Source organism: Gavia stellata, chromosome 34, assembly GCF_030936135.1.
Source record: "Gavia stellata isolate bGavSte3 chromosome 34, bGavSte3.hap2, whole genome shotgun sequence".
Lineage (NCBI taxonomy): Eukaryota > Metazoa > Chordata > Aves > Gaviiformes > Gaviidae > Gavia > Gavia stellata.
This window is the reverse complement of record NC_082627.1, coordinates 227,584-244,547: the sequence shown is the minus strand read 5'-3', so window position 1 is coordinate 244,547 and position 16,964 is coordinate 227,584. Positions and strand designations below refer to the sequence as shown.

The following is a 16,964-nucleotide window of genomic DNA, read 5'->3' as shown; positions in this document are numbered from 1 at the left end:
GTGGAAGGGACAGCTGGGAAGGGCTGTGCGGGGAGACAGACTGGAAGTTATACCTGGAATTGCAGGGTGGGTGTCAGCTTGTGTGAGAAATCCTGTCTGCACATCCGCTATGGAGCATGGCAGGTGGAGGAAACACCCCTACATGCACCCCCAAAACAATAATTACAGACTCAAAGGAAGGTGCAGCCCCCCCGGCCTCCTGCCACGGCTGTCCTGGAAAAAGCGTGAGCCCTGTGGTCCAGGTATGAAACCTATCGTGATGCCAGCATGCCCAAGGGACGCCTCAGGGCGTGCTGGGGCTGAATGTCTGGGCACCATGAGAGATGTTTTGGGGAGGAACCGAAAGGAAGGATCCAGAGGATTTAGGGAGGAATAAGTAGGGGAAAATAGAGGGATAAAAAGGATCTATCATGTGAAAACAGCTTGCTGGTTGGTCATGCCCTGCCCTAGGCGTGACCAGCACAGTCCATCCTGCGATGGACGTCCTAAGGAGTGCAGGGCCCAGAGCCAGACCCTGGGTCCTTGGGGGTCCCTGGGGCAGTGACTGGGGAGACAAGCGAGCGAAACCACGTGGGAGAGGGGCCAGAGACTCCTGTGGGCTGCTGGGTCGGGCCTGATGCTCCCCTGGCAGCACCCACCCCAGTACGAGATAGGCCAGAGGCAAGTGCATGAGGCTGGGTATTATGAGGTCATTTCTACCCGATTATGTGATATGTGTGTTGCTGTGCCACTGTGACATCACAGCCTGTGCCCCCCGCCCTGTACCAACCTAGCCCTGACCTTACAGTCCCCTGGCATCACAGTGACACTGCTTGTCCCAGTACCCAACTGCTGATGACCTCACAGTTCCCGATACCCCAGGAGCTATGATGGTATTGCCCCTGCTGTCATCATCGCTGACATCACAGCCCCCAGCCCCATGAGCACTGGGGAGTTAACAGTTATGCAGCCATAATTGCAAGCACTGCCCAGTCTGACATCACTGCCCCAGGCCCTACATCACTATGACATCACACCATCATGCAGACATGACCACTGGCACCTGCTCACTTTATTGGGCTGCTTCTGGCTGCTCCGGGAAAGGAGGGGAGCCTGGGGAGCCTGGATGCCTGGGTCCTCAGGGGGTGGGGCCCTGGGGGGCAGAGCTTTCCGGGGGAGGTGCCAGCCCCAGCAGCCCCCGGGCGGTGGTGAAGAGGTTGAGGGGGGCGGTGCCATCGGTGATGAGGGTGGACTGCAGCCCCAGGCTCTGCAGCAGCTTCACCTGGGGGTGGGTGTGGTGCTGGCCACTCCTGGCAGGCTGGGCCCCCTCAGCAAACCCCAGCCCTGCACCTGTGAGCCACTCCCCCACCACGACAGACCCCACCCCATGAAGACAGCACCACCTGCTGGCAGTGCAGAGGTGCCATGCCCAGCAAAGCCCCTCCCACTCCATAGAGACCCCACCTCCAGCCAAGGCCCTGCCTCTGCACCCCTCTGCAGGCTCCACCCCTACAGGTGGCCACGCCTCCTTCAGGCACCACCCCTCCAGTTAGCTCCACCCACAGCCCTCTGTGGCCCCACCCCACCAGGCCCCGCCCCCTCACCTGGAGCTCGGGCCCGGCCCGGGCGATGTCTCGGATGGTGTCGGGCCCCAGGGCGGCCGCTACCTCCCGCACCCGCGAGGCCTCCACGGCTGCCAGCGCCTGGGCCCGTGCCGCCTCTGCCTCCCCCCGCGCCCGCTGGGCCTGCACCTCCTGGGCCTGCACCCGCTCCAGCCGTGACAGCTCTGCCTCCTGTGGGCGGGGACTCCATTGGGACATGCCCCCACCCCTCAGCTCCGCCTCCCAGAGGCAGAGCTGGCACGGGGCACCTCCCCAGGGCAGGCCCCGCCCCCCACGCACCGTCTCTATGGCGATGGCCTCAGCCTTCAGCTTGGCCTGCAGGATGGCAGCTTCGCCCTCGATGCGGGCGGCCTCTGCCCGAGCCTGCGCCTCCGCCCGGGCCGCCCCTGTGCTCTCCACTGCCACGCTGGGGGGCGGGGAAGCAGAGTCACTTGGCCCGCCTACCATGGGCCCCACCCACTGCAAACCCTGCCCCATGCCCCATGGGAAGGTGGAGGACCCTGGGGCATGCTGGGAAAGCAGGGACCCCCGGTGCTCCCTGGGAAGGTGGAGGACCCCGGTGCCCCCAAACAGGCAGAGGACCTGCGGGGGGGCCCCCCCCTGCAGTGCATGCTGGGAAGATGGCCGACCTGAGGGCCTCGAGCTCCAGCAGTTCTCTGCGCGCCCGCTCGGCCTCCGCCTGGTCCAGGATGCGCTGCCGCTCCAGGCGTCCCCGGGCCTCCTGTGCCAGCCGCTCTGCCTCGTGCCTGGGGACAGGGGACAGGGACCAAGAGGTGGGGAGGCGCGGGGGATGCAGGGGATGTTGGGGGTGTGGGGAGACACTGAGGATGTGGGGCACATTGGGGACACGGGGGGAGAACTGGGCATGTTGAGGATATGGGGGATGTAGGGGGTATGGGGGACACGATTGGTAGGGAGAACATGGGTGATGCGGGGGACATTTAGGGACACGAGGGATATTGAGGGACACAGGGGGATGTAGTAACATGGGGCATATAGGAAGACAAAACATTGGAAGATATAGGGGGACTTAACGGATATGGGGGATGTAGTGGGGCATGGGGGGACATTTGGGGGCACAAGGGACACAGAAACCTGGCAGCAGCCTCTTGGGAGTTAGTGCTGATCTTGATCTCCAGCTGGAAGGCGCGCTGGAGGGACACAGGGGGACACAGGAGGAACCTGGTGGGACATGAGGTGACACAGAGGGACGTGGGGACCTGGCGGCAGCCTCCTGGGAGTTGGTGGCGATCTCGATGGCCAGCTGGACACTGCGCTGCAGGGCATCACGGGTGCGCTGGTCCACGGGCTCCACGCTCTGGATGTCGACGCTTGTCACCACCAGCCCGTTGGGAGCGAAGCAGAGCTGCTCTCGCAGCCGCCCGCCCTCATCGAAGCCAAATACAGCCGAGCAGATAAGACGATTGGAGTTCTGGGGACAGCAGAGACATGTGAGACACGTGGGGACGTCAGGGTCACCTGGGGACACTGAGGATGTTGGGGTACTGGGGACATGAGGAGGCAGCAGGGAACACATGGGGCTTCATTAAAGCCAAACATGGCTGAGTAGTTCAACATCTTTGAGTTCTTGGGACACCGGTGATACGCAAGACACTTGGGGACATCAAGGACTCAAGGGGATATCAGGGACCCAGGGAGACATGGAGGAGGTCACAAGGTGACCCAGGGCAACAGTGGGGGTTGTGGGTGAGGCGGGTGAAAGTGGGGGCACGCTTGCATGACCGAGGGGATGCGGTGGGGGGGACATGGGGGCAGCTGAGGAGACCTTGTGGAAGTCGTCGAAGGTGACAGCCGCCACAGCGCCACGCACGCGGGAGGCCAGGGCCTTGCAGGCGTCGCCCACGAAGTCGGGGACGCTGAAGAGGCGCCCCAGGGCCTTGGGGTCCTCCGGCACCTCGAAGTGCCTGCGGGACAGGGGGGATCTGCCCTCATGCCTCGCCCACCATGGGCTGCTCCCACCCTGGTCCCGCCCACTGCCGTGCCCCCACCCTGTCCCAGAGCCACCCCCACCCCAAGGCCATTTGGCGTCTGGCTCTACCTGGCTGCCAAGCCCCGCCTCCTCACTCTAGACCACGCCCTTTCACTAGAGGCCCTGCCCCCACAGTGCCCCACCCCAAAGACCCAGCCCTGCCCATACTGCCTGACCCCACTCACAAGACCACACCACACCCCACACGAGGCCACACCCCCTTGCAGGCTCCTGCCCATTCTGGCCCCGCCCCAAGACCGAGGCCCCTCCCCCTTGCCTAGCCCCACCCATACCACCAGACTCCACCCCTAAGTCCCAGGCCCCACCCCCAGCTTGACCATGTCCCCATGGCCCAAGTCCTGCCCCAGGGCCCCCAGTCCCAAAGCTGTCCCTGTCCCCAGCCCTAGCCCCGCCCCCAAGGCTCACACCCGGCCCCCTGAAGTCCCACACACCAGTTATAGGCCAGCTGGAGCTGGAGGCGGGCGTGGTCAGCCGTCTCGATGGTGACGATGTCAGCGCAGAAGTCAGGGCCGAGGCGGAGGCAGAGGCTGCGGCGGGCATGGGGACGCTTGGGGCGCCCCGCCGAGAGTGACAGGACCGTCAGCTGCTCTCCGGGACCCAGCACCACCAGCTCGGGGCCCAGCACCACCCTGTGACAGGGCAGGAGCGCATCAAGGGTACAGGTGACATGCTGGGGGCACCACCCTGCACAGGAGGGGCCCAGAGCACACCAAGGACAAGCCAACACACGCTGGGCCCAGGACTGTCAGCTGCTTCCCAGGGCCCAGTGCCACCCTGCTGGACCAAGGACACGCAGTGACATGTGGGTGCCCAACACCACCCTGTGACATACCAAGGACAAAGGTCACAAGACAAGGACACACTAAGGAGATATCACAGGACCACAGGATGATGGGGTCACAGCATGGCTGAAGTGTGGAGGGACCCCTGAAGATCATCTGGCCCAACCCGCCCTGCTCAAGCAGGGCCACCTAGAGCTGGTTGCCCATGGCCGTGTCTAGTCAGGTTTCAAATACTGGCAAGGATGGAGACTCCACCACCTCCCTGGGCAACCTGTGCCAGTGTCGGTCACCCTCACAGTGAAAAAGCGTTTGCTGACGTTCAGAGGGAACCTCCTGTCTCACAGTTGGTGCCCGTTGCCTCTGGTCCTGGCACTGGGCACCACTGGAAAGAGCCTGGCTCCGTCCTCTCTGCACCCTCCCTTCAGGTATTTACACATATTGATGAGGTCCCCCTGAGCCTTCTCTTCTCCAGGCTGAACAGTCCCAGCTCTCTCAGCTTTTCCTCCTAGGGGAGAAGCTCCAGTGCCTTGACCATCTTCGTGGCCCTTTGTTGGACTCTCCAGTATGTCCGTGTCTTTCCTGTACTGGGGAGCCCAGCACCGGACACAGCACTCCAGGTGGGGCCTCACCAGTGCTGAGTCGAGGGGAAGGATCACCTCCCCCACCTGCTGGCAACACTCCTCCTAATGCAGCCCAGGACACCATTCGCCAGTTTTTGGCAAGGGCACATTGCTGGCTCGTGGTCAACTTGGGGTCCACCAGGACCCCAGGTCCTTTTCTGCTGAGCTGCTTTCCACCTGTTCAGCCCCCAGCATATATCGGTGCCTGGGGTTGTCCCTCCCCAGGGGCAGGGCTTTGCGCTTCCCCTTGTTGATCTTCGTGACGTTCCTGTCAGCCCATTTCTCCAGCCTGTTGAGGTCCCTCCGGACAGCAGCCCAACTCTCTGGTCTCTCAGCTACTCCTCCCAGTTTGGTGTCCTCTGCAAACTTGCTGAGGGTGCGCTCTGCCCCATCATCCGGATCATTAATAATGACGTTAAACAGCACTGGATCCAGTATTGATCCCTGGGTCACACCACTAGTTACTGTCCTCCAACTAGACCTCGTGCCACTGATGACCATGCTCTGGGCCTGGCCATTCAGCCAGTTTTCCGTCCACCTCACTGCTCATCCAGCCCAGACTTCATCAGCTTCACTATGAGGATCTTGTGGGAGACAAGGCAAGTGTCGAAGGCCTTCCTGAAGTCCAGGTAGACAATACCCACTGCTCTCCTCTCATCTACAAACCCAGCCATTTCATCAGAGATGTTTATCAGGTTGGTCGAGCATGATTTCCCCCTGGATGAATTCATGATGATTACTCCTGATTATCTTCTTGTCACTCACGTGCCTGGAAATGGTTTCCAGGATGAGCTGCTCCATCACCTTCCCAGGTATCGAGCTGAGGCTGAGCAGCCTGTAGTTCCCTGGGTCCTCCTTCTTGTCCTTCTGGAAGATGAGGGTGATGTTTCCAGTCTTTGGACACTTCTCCCAGTCGCCATTATTGATAAAAGATTATCGAAAGTGGCCTCTCAATGACATCAGGCAGCTCCTTCAGCGCTTGTAGCTGCATCCCATTAGGGCTCATGGACCTATATATTTGCTTAAGTATTCTTTAACCTGAACCTCTTCTACCAAGGGTGGTCTTCCTTGCACCAGACTTCCACTCCGGTCTCCAGAGCCGAGGACCCCTGGGTGTGACTCGTACAGACTGAAGCCAAGAATGTGCTGTCACACAGGAGTCCCTGCACTGTCATTTGCTCCGCAGGGCCCTACATGACCAGGTCTGTACCCAGCACCACTCTGTGACATGCCAAAAACATGTGAAGGACATGGGTAACGTGCCAAGAACACACCAGTCCCCATACCGTCACCTGCTCCCCCAGGCCCAGCACCACCAGCGCTGGGCCCAGCATCACCTGGCCACAGTCATGCCAAGGACACTGGTCACTCCAAGGATACCCCAAGGAACACACCACGGCACAGGGGTCGCAGCAACATCACTCGCACCCTCGTGCCCAGCATCCTCCTCTGTGCCCCTTCCATCCCCATGTATTCCCCCTACGCCACCCCCAATCCCCCACATCCTCCATTCCCCGCCATGTCCCTTCTCCCCCATGCCCAGAACCACGGGTGCTCACCGTGCCCGCCGCTCCCGGTAGTCGTAGACCTGCACAGCGGCATTGTGGGGCACCTGGTAGGTGACGGCACGGGTGCGGTCGCGTTGGTGGACCCCAGTATCCGGGCTGGAGGAGGAGTGGACCCAGGCATCCATGCCGCTGGTGTCTCCATGGGCTTCGGCCAGCAGTGCCTCCACCCCGGGGGCCAGCTCCTTCTCCCACAGCTCCTCGGCCTCCGTCAGCATGTAGGTCTGGCCCGTCACCACCCGCACCTGCACCCAGAGCCACCTCAGGGTGCTGCCAGGCTGGGATGGCTGCTGGGGGCGGGGGTGGGGGTGGGAGCACTGGAAGGGGGTGCCTGGGGGCAGTGGGAGGGGATTGGGGGGTGATAGGAGCACTGGGACGGGGTGTGTGGAGGCACTGGGAGAGGTATAAGGGGTACCAGGAGCACTAGGTTGTGGTGGAGGGGTACTGGGGGCACTGGGAGGCTTTGAGGGAATGGGGATGAGGTTAGGAGGCATTGGGAGCAGGTATATGGGGTACTGGGAGCACTGGGACGAGGTGGGGGCATATCTGGGGGCACTGAGAGGGGGGCTGAGAGACTGGAACTGTGTTTGGGGGCACTGGGATGAGATACACGGAAAACTGGGAGCACTGGGAGGCAGTGGGGGGGGATACTGGGATGGGGTATACGGTTACTGGGAGCACTGGGAGGCAGCTGGTGGCACTAGGAGAGGGTATGGGGGGCACTAGGGGAATGCAGAATACTGGCAGGGGAACTGGGGGCACTGGGAAGGGGTATGGGAGCCTATATGGGCTTGCACGATTACGGTGGGCTATAGGGGTTACATAAGTATTATGGGGAACCATGGTGGGCTATGTGGGTTATGGGAAGCTATAAGGAGCTCTTGTGGAGTTGGGGAGCTATAGGTGTTATGGGGAAGCTACAGGGGTCGGGGGGGGGCAGGGGCTGCAGGATGCTATAGAGGGCTATGGGTGAGCTGTAGGGGTTTGGGGAGGCTATGGAGGATTACAGGGGGCTATAAGGAGCTATAGAGAGCTACAGAGCATTGTAGGGGAGCTCTAGAAGACTATGGGGAGCTATAGGGAGCAGTAATGGGGCTATGGAAAGCCACCAAGGAGGCTATAAAGGAGCTATAGGAAGCTATAAGGGCCAACAGGGAGCTATAGGGGGCTACAAGGAGCTCTAGGGGTTATAGGAGCCGTGGCGCCAGGGCGGGCACCTTGCCAGTGCGGATGTCACGCACGTAGATGCCCTCATTGTCAGCAAGGGCCACAGCCCGGCGTCGCTCCAGCACAGCCACCTCGGCTGGTGGCACGTACTCGAGGGGGCCCCGGGCCAGCCAGCGGTCACCCGCCCGCCGCATCACCTCCGTCCCCTCCTGGGAATGTGGGAATGGCATCAGTGACCAGCCTGGGGATGCAGGGACCCCCACCACCCCCTGGATGGGGACACGGGGACACAGACATTCCCCCACAGCCCTCTGCCACCCGGCTAGCCTGAAGACATGGAGACAGGGACAACCTCCCCAGAGCTGCTCAGCTTGGGGACAGTGTGGAAGGGACTCCTCCCATGTCCCTCTGCTACTCGCCTGGCCTGGGGACACAGGGATGAAGACATGAGTCCCCCCAGGTGTCCCCTGGGGCCTCTAGCCATTCCTGGATCCCCCCCCCCTCAGTGGTCCCCTTTGTCCCCCAACCACTCCTGGTTGCCCCAGTCATCCCAGCCTCCTTGGACCTCCCTCAGTTTCTCCCCAGGTGTCCCTGGGGGATCCTGAAACCCCAGGTGTCCCCTGGGCCACCTCATTGGTGTCCTTGATGGTCTGGAGCGCCTGGAGCAGCAGCCCCTCATCCTCAGAGAGCACATAGACATCCTGGATGCCAGCCTGGAGCCGCTCACCCGGTTGCAGAAAGAAGGACTTCTCCCCCTGGGGATGTGAGGACATGTCACCAGCAGGACAGGGAAGTAGCAAAGCGGTGGGGATATGGGGCAGGGGCATTGGGACACGGTGGGACATGAAGTAGGGGCACGGGCACGTGGTGGGACAGAGGGGAAGGACATCAGGTCATGGTGGGACACAGGGCAGGGACACAGGTGCATTAGGGTCCCTCAAGGATGTCTTAGGATCCCTGTGGGCCACCTTCAAGACCTTCAGGGCTGTCTACAGGTATGTCAGGGCCAGCTTCTGGTTTCTGGTGGCCACACATGGGTTCCTATGGAAGGTTAGGGTCCTTCAGCAAGACATCAGGGCTAATGTAGGTGAGTTAGGGCCCCTTGAGACTATCTTTGCAACCTTTGGGGATGCGTTTGGGTCCGTCAGGGCCACCTGTGGTCCCTGGGGCCCTCAGGTCACCTTGGGGACACCTCAAAGGTATGTTCAGGTATGCCTTAGGGACTTTCAGGGACACCTCAGGGCTACATTGAGGTCCCTTGGGGCCACCTTTGAGACTTTTGTGGACACCTGTGCATACACAAGGTTCCCTCAGAGCCACCTGATGTCCCTTGGGACCACCCTTGGGTCCTGGGAGCCACTCTTGAGTCTCTCAGGCGGGTCCCCCGGTGACACAATGGCACTACATCACATGTCTTAGGGTCCCTCAGGACCACCTTTGATACCTATGGGCAAGCTAAGGCTACATAAGGTCCTTTGGGGCCACCTGCAGGTCCCCAGGGGCCACCTTCGGGTGCCCACCTTGACAACGCGCTGCTGGCCCAGCTGGGGCTGCCCGTTGGGCCCCACAGGGTCGAGCACCACGCAGTACTGCCGGGGGCCCAGTGTCGTCACCGCCACCTCAGCCACCACCTCTTCGAACACCTCTGGGATGTAGGCCTCACTCTGTGCCTGGGTCACCAGCCACTCCTCACCGGTGCGCCGCACCCGGCCTTGCTCGTCCTCAAAGGTCCGCGTTGCCCGCAGGTGCAGGGCTTTCTGCAGGGGGGACACACACAGGGACATGGTGGGTGATGGGACATGCAAAACTGGACCCGACAGGCCTTGTCACCCACAGGTGCAGGGAGACAGGGTGATGGGACCCCCAAACCTACCCCTGAGGGACCTCATTGCCTGTGAGTGCAGGGGGACAGGGATGGAGTGGGTGGAGGGGGCACAACCCCCGGGAGGGTCCTTGTCACCCATGAGTGCAGGAGAACTGGTACGTGGGACACCCAAACCCATCCTGGGCATCCTTATCACCTATGGATGCAGGGGGTACAGGGAACAGGGATGCCCAAACCTCTCCCAGGGGGTCTTCATCACCCATGGGTGCATCAGGAAAGGGGTCATGGTGGGCTGTGGTGGGTCAGGAGGGTTTTCATCACACACTGAGGCAGGGATAACAAGCACACCATGGGCTGGGACCTCCTGGAGAGTCCTCATCAGTCATGGGTGCAGGGGCCACAGGAACACGGTGGCTTGGAGGGATCCTCAGGTCCCCCTGGAAGGTCCTCGTCCCCCGTGGGCGCAAGGGGTCAGGGCTGTGGTGGATGAAGGGGTGATGGGACCCTTCACCCATTCTGGAGGGCTCCTGTCACCCATGGGTGCAGTGCAATAGGGACACAGGACACCCAAATCCAGCCCAGAGGGACCTCGTCACCCGTGGGTACCAAGGAGGCGAGGGTTAGGTTGCCCAGTACCTTGTCAGTGAGGATGTAGGCGTCCACAACGTCAACCACCTCCTCGTAGACACCGGGCAGGTAAGCGCCCACCTGCTTCACCAGCCACTCCTCACCTGGTAGCAGGGTGATGGGTGCTGGGGGAGCTGAGAACTCTGGGGTGCTTTGGGGAGGAGGGGACCAGGAGTCCCAGGGGCACTGGGGTGAGACGTGGGTTGTGAGGATGCTGGGGAACATGCAGCATGGGGTGCCACAGAGGTCCTAGGGGTGCTGAGGGTCCTATGGATCTCAAGCATCCTAGGGGTGCTGTGGGCAAGGGGTCCTATGGGTGGGATGGCAGCCCTGAGGGTGTTGGGAGGTCCTAAGGGTGGGATGGGAGGATACTTAAGGGTGCCGGGATGGAGTCCTGGAGGTACTGGTGCTATGGGTGCTGGGGGATAAGATGGGGTCCCACGGGTGCTGTGGGGCAGGATGGGGTTTATGAGGGGTGGGATGAGCGAGTTGGGGATACCAGGGGTGCTGTGGGGTCAGAGGGGGGGTATAGGGGGTGAGATGGGAATGCTGGGGATCCCAGGGGCACTGAGAGATGGGACAGGGGTCCTGGGAATGCTGTGGGGTAGGAAGGGGGTGCTGGGGGTCCCAGGGGTCCTGAGGGATGGGATGGGGGTGCTGGAGGCCCCAGGGGTGCTGTCAGATGACATGGAGTTCCCGTGGGTGCTGGAGGGTGACACAGGGGTCTCAGAGGTGCTGGAGGGTGAGAAAAGGGTCCCAGAGGCACGGGGTGGGGTGTCCCAGGGTGTCCCAGGGGTGCCTTCAGGCAACAGAGGGGTCCCATGTGTGCCGAAGGGTAGCACCAATGGTACAGGGTGATATCGTGCCAGTTGACACCAAGGCCGCTGAGCGAGGGCTGAAGTCAGGAGGCCACGGGGGTGTTACCGGGTGCTACCTGTGACACGGCGGGTGCCATAGCGGTCGAGGCACTCCTTGCGTGCTCGCAGGCGGATGGCCTGGTTGTGCCCAATGACAGTGGCCTGCAGCGTCTCAGCCACCTCCACCTCCTTGCGGGGGATGTAGGTGCCTGCGGGCAGGTAGCACCATCAGGCCACGGGTCCCCCAGGGTGACTCCAAAAGGGGGTGACCCCCCTGCTCACCAGGCCCTTCGAAGAGCCACTCGTCTCCTGCCACGAACTTGTTCCCGTCCTCGTCCTTGAAGTCAAGCAGGGCCCGCAGGCGCAGGGCGGTGTCAGCCAGCACCACCTGTAGTGGGGTGATGCCCTGGGGACACATGGATGTGGGGTTGAGGGAGAATTCCTGGGGACATGGGTGTCACAGCAGAGATGTGGAGGACATGGGGACGAGGGGCGCGGGGGGAACTTTGGGAGATGCTCTGGGTACACTCTGGGAACACAGTCTGCATGGCGGAAGACATGGGGACCATGGCGGGGGTCACTGCAGAGGACGTGGGGATGTATCTGGGGCGTCAACATGGGGCATGTGGGGACATGGGGGTCATGACAGGGTTGTGGGGGTAAGGGGGACACAGGGGTAATGGCGGGGGACACAAGGGTGAAACCCTGGGGACTGGGACACAGGTTTTCACTGCAGGGGATGTGGGGGACAGCCTGGGGATGGGGGGACGCTGTGGGGGACATAGGTGATACCCTGGGAAGAGAGGACACCGCAGGGACACCCTGGGGACAGGTACACAGGTTCAGAGAAGGGACAGGGATGACACGCTGGGGGTATAGGAGGCTGTGGAGGGGCTATAGGAGCAATGTGGGAGGAGATGAGGCAGCTATAGGAGCGGGCATAGGAAGCTATATGGGCTACAGGAACTGAGAGATGACAGAGGGATTAGAGGAGCTATAGGGGCTATGGGTGGCCACAGAAGGCTATAGTGATGGGTTACAGAGAGGGGTTATGGAGCCTATAGGGGACCATGGAGGTCTAGAGGAGCTATAGGGAGCCCTGGGGCTGCTATAGGGGGCGACAGGTACCTGCTGGATCTCCTCGCCAGGGTATAGGGGGAAGGGCTCCTGGGCCAGGCGGATATCGAGGTCGGCGTGCCGCAGACGGGCCTGCCCCGCTCCATCCACCAGCACGGACCCCGCAGGGCCCCGGGCCACGGGGTTGAGCACCACACAGTAGTGCCGGGGGGGCACCATCACCATGCGCTGGGGGGCGAACAGCACCCTGCGGGTGGCCCCGCATTGCTCCCCTCGGCCCTATGGAGCCCGCAAGGCCCTATAGAGCCCATCAAGTCTCCCAGTCCTATAGAGCCCCACAGCCCTCCTATGGCCTTCTACAGCTTTATGGAATCCTTAGAACCCTACAGAGCCCCTATGGCCCTACAGAGCCCACAAACACTCCCATGGCCCTATATAACCGCAATGCTTCTCAGGGCCCATAGAGCCCCCATAGTCCTAAACAGCCCCCCAGCATCCCCCACAGCCCTAAATAGCACCAACGGTCCTACAGATCCTCTCAACCCCCTCGTGGCCCTGTAGAGCCCCCCAACCACCGCCCCCCCCAGCCCTACAGAGACCCCACAACTATAAATCTAGATCACCCTACAGCCACATAAATCTACTCCCTGTCCTGTAGCACCCACATTTTGTAGTCCTGCCAGACTACAGGTCCTGCCAGTCCTGGGTGGGACCCATCATCCTATAGATCCCCCCGTTCCACAGCAGTCACCTTTTTTGGTCCTGCCAGAGGTAGGAACCAGACGCCCTGAACTGATAGGTGCCTCCCTGCCCCATAGCACCCACCTCTCGTGATCCTGCCGGATGTAGGTGTGGGGCCCAACCTCCACGCGAGTGATGTTGCTGTTGAGGTCCAGCACATGGACATAGTGGTAGGGGGGTATGCGGATCACAGGGTCCCCCATGGGGCAGGCGTCTTCACTGTGGGGCAGGAGACCTTCCCGGAGTGTAGATGAGCTTGCTGCGGGACAGAACAGCTTGTTGTGGCTCACTGTGGGGTGGGAGACCTTGCCACAAGGTGGAAAAGCTTGCTATGGTGCTGACGAGATTGCTGTGGGATGGATGGGCTCATTTGGGGGGGGGTGGGGGGGTGGGGGGGAACGACACAAAGGCAGAAGACTTCCCCATGGGGCTCATGGTGGGGTGGGAGACCTCGCCACAGGGTGGAAAAGCTGCAGATGATGTCACTGTGGGGCAGATAAGCTTGCTGGAGTGGGGCAGAAGACCTCACCATAGGGCTCATGGGGTAGGAGACCTTGGCAGGGGATGGGAAAAGCTTGCTGTGGGGCAGATGGGTCACGGGGGGAGGGCAGAAGAGCTCAGCATGGGGCAGAGGAGCTCACCGCAGGGTGGGATGCCTGGGGTAGGGAAGCTTGCTGTGGGGCAGACCAGCTTGCCACGGGGCTGAGGGAGGGTGCAGGGGGGGCGGGAAGGAGACCTCACCGTCGTCGGCAGGAGACCACCTCGCCGTGGGGCAGGATACTCGCTGTGGGGCTGGGCACTTCCCTGTGGGGCAGGGGAGCCCGGAAAAGCCTTTGCCCAGGCCCAGCCCAGGGGGCAGGCAGGGCCCATCCCATCGGGGCCCGCCCCACGGGCCCGTGGTTACAGCCCCTCCGTGCCCCCCCCGCCCCCGGCAGGACCTACCCCCCCCCAAGGGCACAATCAGACCCCTCCAGGGCGGTATTTACCCCCATCCTCCCCCGCCCGCCTCTGGGTTTAACCCCCCCCCAGGGCACGGTTTGCCCCGCCCCAGGGCCAGAGGTCTCCCAGCTGGGCCGGGCCACAGGACGGGACGAAGCGGGCGCGGCCGGTCCCGCCGCGGCGGGGCGGAAGGGGGCAGAGGGGTCGGGGCCGGCGCCGGCGGCGGGGCCGGGATGGAGACCGGCCCAGGCTCCCGCGGGAGCCACAGCCCCGCAGGGCGCAGGCCGGCACCCACCGCCCCAGGCCCGGCCCCGTTGCTCGGCAACCGGCGCCGCCATCTTGCCTGCCGCGCCCTGGCAGCACGCATGCGCCGCCGCTCCCCTGCCGCTGGTGGGGGTGACGTGGCGAGGTGGGACGGGGACGGTGGGACGCAGGAGCTGGGGAGGCTGTGGGGAGACGGTGGGGAGTGAGATGGGGACCGGTGAGTATTCGAGACACAAGCCGAGGGGGTTTGGAGGGCAGGGGGCACCTGGGCGCCTGGGTCCCTCAGGAACTGAGGGGGTCACGCAGGAGGTGGCCCCGGGGGGCTGGGTTGCTCGGTCGCCTGGGTAAATTGGGCATGAGCCAGAGTCGTTTAGGCTGGAAAGGATGTCTTGAGATCATCTGGCCCAAGCCGCCCTGCTCAAGCAGGGCCACCTAGAGCTGGTTGCCCATGGCCGTGTCTAGTCGGGTTTCAAATACCGGCAAGGATGGAGACTCCACCACCTCCCTGGGCAACCTGTGCCAGTGTCGGTCACCCTCACAGTGAAAAAGTGTTTGCTGATGTTCAGAGGGAACCGCCTGTCTCACAGTTGGTGCCCGTTGCCTCTGGTCCTGGCACAGGGCACCACTGGAAAGAGCCTGGCTCCGTCCTCTCTGCACCCTCCCTTCAGGTATTTACACGTATTGATGAGGTCCCCCTGAGCCTTCTCTTCTCCAGGCTGAACAGTCCCAGCTCTCTCAGCTTTTCCTCCTAGGGGAGATGCTCCAGTGCCTTGACCATCTTCGTGGCCCTTTGTTGGACTCTCCAGTATGTCCGTGTCTTTCCTGTACTGGGGAGCCCAGCACCGGACACAGCACTCCAGGTGGGGCCTCACCAGTGCTGAGGGGCAGGATCACCTCCCCTGAGCAGCACTCCTAATGCAGCCCAGGATATCCTCAGCCTTCTTTGCCACGGGGGCACATTGCTGGCTCGTGGTCAACTTGGTGTCCACCAGCATGCCCAGGGCACATACAAACACACACACACATAACACACCCACACGTGTGACCACAGCACACAGACACCTCTCCCCAGACTATACATCCTTCCTGTAGCGTGAATACAGACACGTGCTTCACATACACACAGGATCCTGACCCAGTGTTGATGGTGCACATTCACTTTCCATTGGGGCAAAAGGATAGCAGTCTTTACAAGATTTGCGGTGAATAATAGGTGATCGTCATGAAACAAGCGCAAGTCAGACTGGATGTGAAGGAACGAAGTCAGTAAGGATGACGAAGCATTTGAACAGGTCCAGAGAGGTTATGGACTGTGTTCTTCAAGGGGTTTAGAACTCTGTTGGACAAAGCCCTGAGGAACTTGGGGTGGCTTCAGTGTTGATCCTGATGTGAGCAGGAGTGTGGGCTGGAGACCACCCAAGGTCCCTTCCCACCTGGGTGGTTGAGTGATTCTGTCACCTCTGATGAGCCCTGAGTTCCTCCTCTGCATGTGGGTTAGCACCAAGTATCCCCAGAGACAGACCATCTCAGTGGTGGGATGTTCCCTCTTGGGCCTAAAACATTTTAAGTTCACAGTTTAATTACACATGACTACTTGCTCAGAACTGTCCCTCCTCACAACCTACACCTCCAGCGCGTTGAAACGTGATGACAAACAAGAGTGATGTCATAGCAGGAGAGTGACTACATTCTAACGTGCCTGAGGTGCTCGTGGCTGTTGGGTGGCAGGATAACCATGTCTCAATGCCTCTGCTTCAGCTCCAGACCTCTCCTGGGGTGATATTAAAAGTTATAGCCTGAAGGCCTTACCCAGCTCAGCTTTGCAGCCCCTGTCATGGATGAGGTCAAGTTTGGAGAGGGGCTTGCCATTTGATTACACCTGCGTTTGTCATCTTGGTTAGGCATGTGCTGAATGGTTGTCAGCTGGCCAACCTGGAGCATGATGTGCCTTTCACTTGCTTTCCAAAGACCCTTGCTATCTGGGGAGGAGTGTTTGACATAGAGCAGCTAGTGCTGAGCAAGGTGGGTCGTTGTCCTGTCCCTCCCCTCCTACTCCGATGGTTTCAGCAGTCCTGACACCCCTGTGCCATGTGTGCAATTGTTTTTCCCCTCCTTAGAAAACAAAAGAAAACCCCTTCAAAATGACACTGCAGATTGCATGTGCAATGGACCAGCTCTCCCTAAATTGGTTGTGATGGATGCTTTCACGGCCTTCTCTAGACCCACCTGTCAGAGTAGAAAGATCAAATACAGAGCTTGGCGCATTTTTCTGAGGTTACCTTCGTTCTTGGAAACCCTTCTTATGATCTTATGTATTTGAGGGATGATTTTTCCAGTTTTACATGCATTTTTGAGAGGATGAAGAAGAAGGGGCAGAAAACATCTGGAATGCTCTTCGAAAGGACTTCTCCAAGGCTTCTCCACGGCTTCTCCAGAGTGGTCTGTCTTGCCCCTTCATAGGTCAGGAATGGACAGGGCCCAGAGCACCATCCCTGTGCTCCAAGTAATCAGTTTTTGTCCATCAAACAGACTAGTCGTGCTTTCCTATTTTCAAGATGTCAGAATTATTCAACTCGGGATCTTCAGTGTTGTAAGAGAATAAGTAGGGTTTTCTGACTGTCTGCAGACCCACATTTTGTCTTTCCATGTATATGGTAGAGGTTCATGGCCTCAGCAGTTGTAGGCTAAGAATGTGTTCTTACCAGGTTACTGGTAGGAATACACTGAAACTTCTGCTTTCCCTTGTGATGCCTCTGGGCTGTGGATAATTGCTGTTTAGCAGTGACTCGTAGAAATCTAGAACTCCTTCATCAGGTCCTGAGACCAGCTTCAGGGTTTGATTTTAATTATCATGACTTCTTAATGCAAAATAAAATTATACTCTCAAC

General features: G+C 60.6%; 1 protein-coding gene across 1 annotated transcript; it reads right to left on the bottom strand.

Moving 5' to 3' along the window:
• Nucleotides 1-1,117: 1,117 nt before the first annotated feature.
• Nucleotides 1,118-13,633, bottom strand: MVP (major vault protein). The gene is made up of 17 exons (XM_059832457.1): nucleotides 13,615-13,633; nucleotides 12,958-13,132; nucleotides 12,184-12,379; nucleotides 11,338-11,461; nucleotides 11,133-11,264; nucleotides 10,208-10,302; nucleotides 9,267-9,503; nucleotides 8,376-8,501; nucleotides 7,797-7,955; nucleotides 6,574-6,824; nucleotides 4,044-4,241; nucleotides 3,388-3,526; nucleotides 2,822-3,033; nucleotides 2,231-2,347; nucleotides 1,881-2,007; nucleotides 1,584-1,772; nucleotides 1,118-1,261 (listed from the first exon to the last, which is right to left on the bottom strand). Exons 2-17 carry the CDS (start codon nucleotides 13,074-13,076, stop codon nucleotides 1,118-1,120), a joined length of 2,565 nt encoding a protein of 854 aa, XP_059688440.1. The 5' UTR covers nucleotides 13,077-13,132; nucleotides 13,615-13,633.
• Between the last annotated feature and the right edge of the window lie 3,331 nt (nucleotides 13,634-16,964).

What these genes read in the sequence shown, in the direction of transcription:
- MVP (XM_059832457.1), bottom strand. Translation starts at nt 13,076, where the DNA reads ATGGGGGACCCTGTGATCCGCATACCCCCCTACCACTATGTCCATGTG. An exon ending in TACCGGGAGCGGCGGGCACG is followed by an intron (nt 4,242 to 6,573) that starts GTGAGCACCCGT and finishes GCCCTGTCACAG; the next exon opens with GGTGGTGCTGGGCCCCGAGC. An exon ending in AGGCCATCGCCATAGAGACG is followed by an intron (nt 1,773 to 1,880) that starts GTGCGTGGGGGG and finishes CCCCGCCCACAG; the next exon opens with GAGGCAGAGCTGTCACGGCT.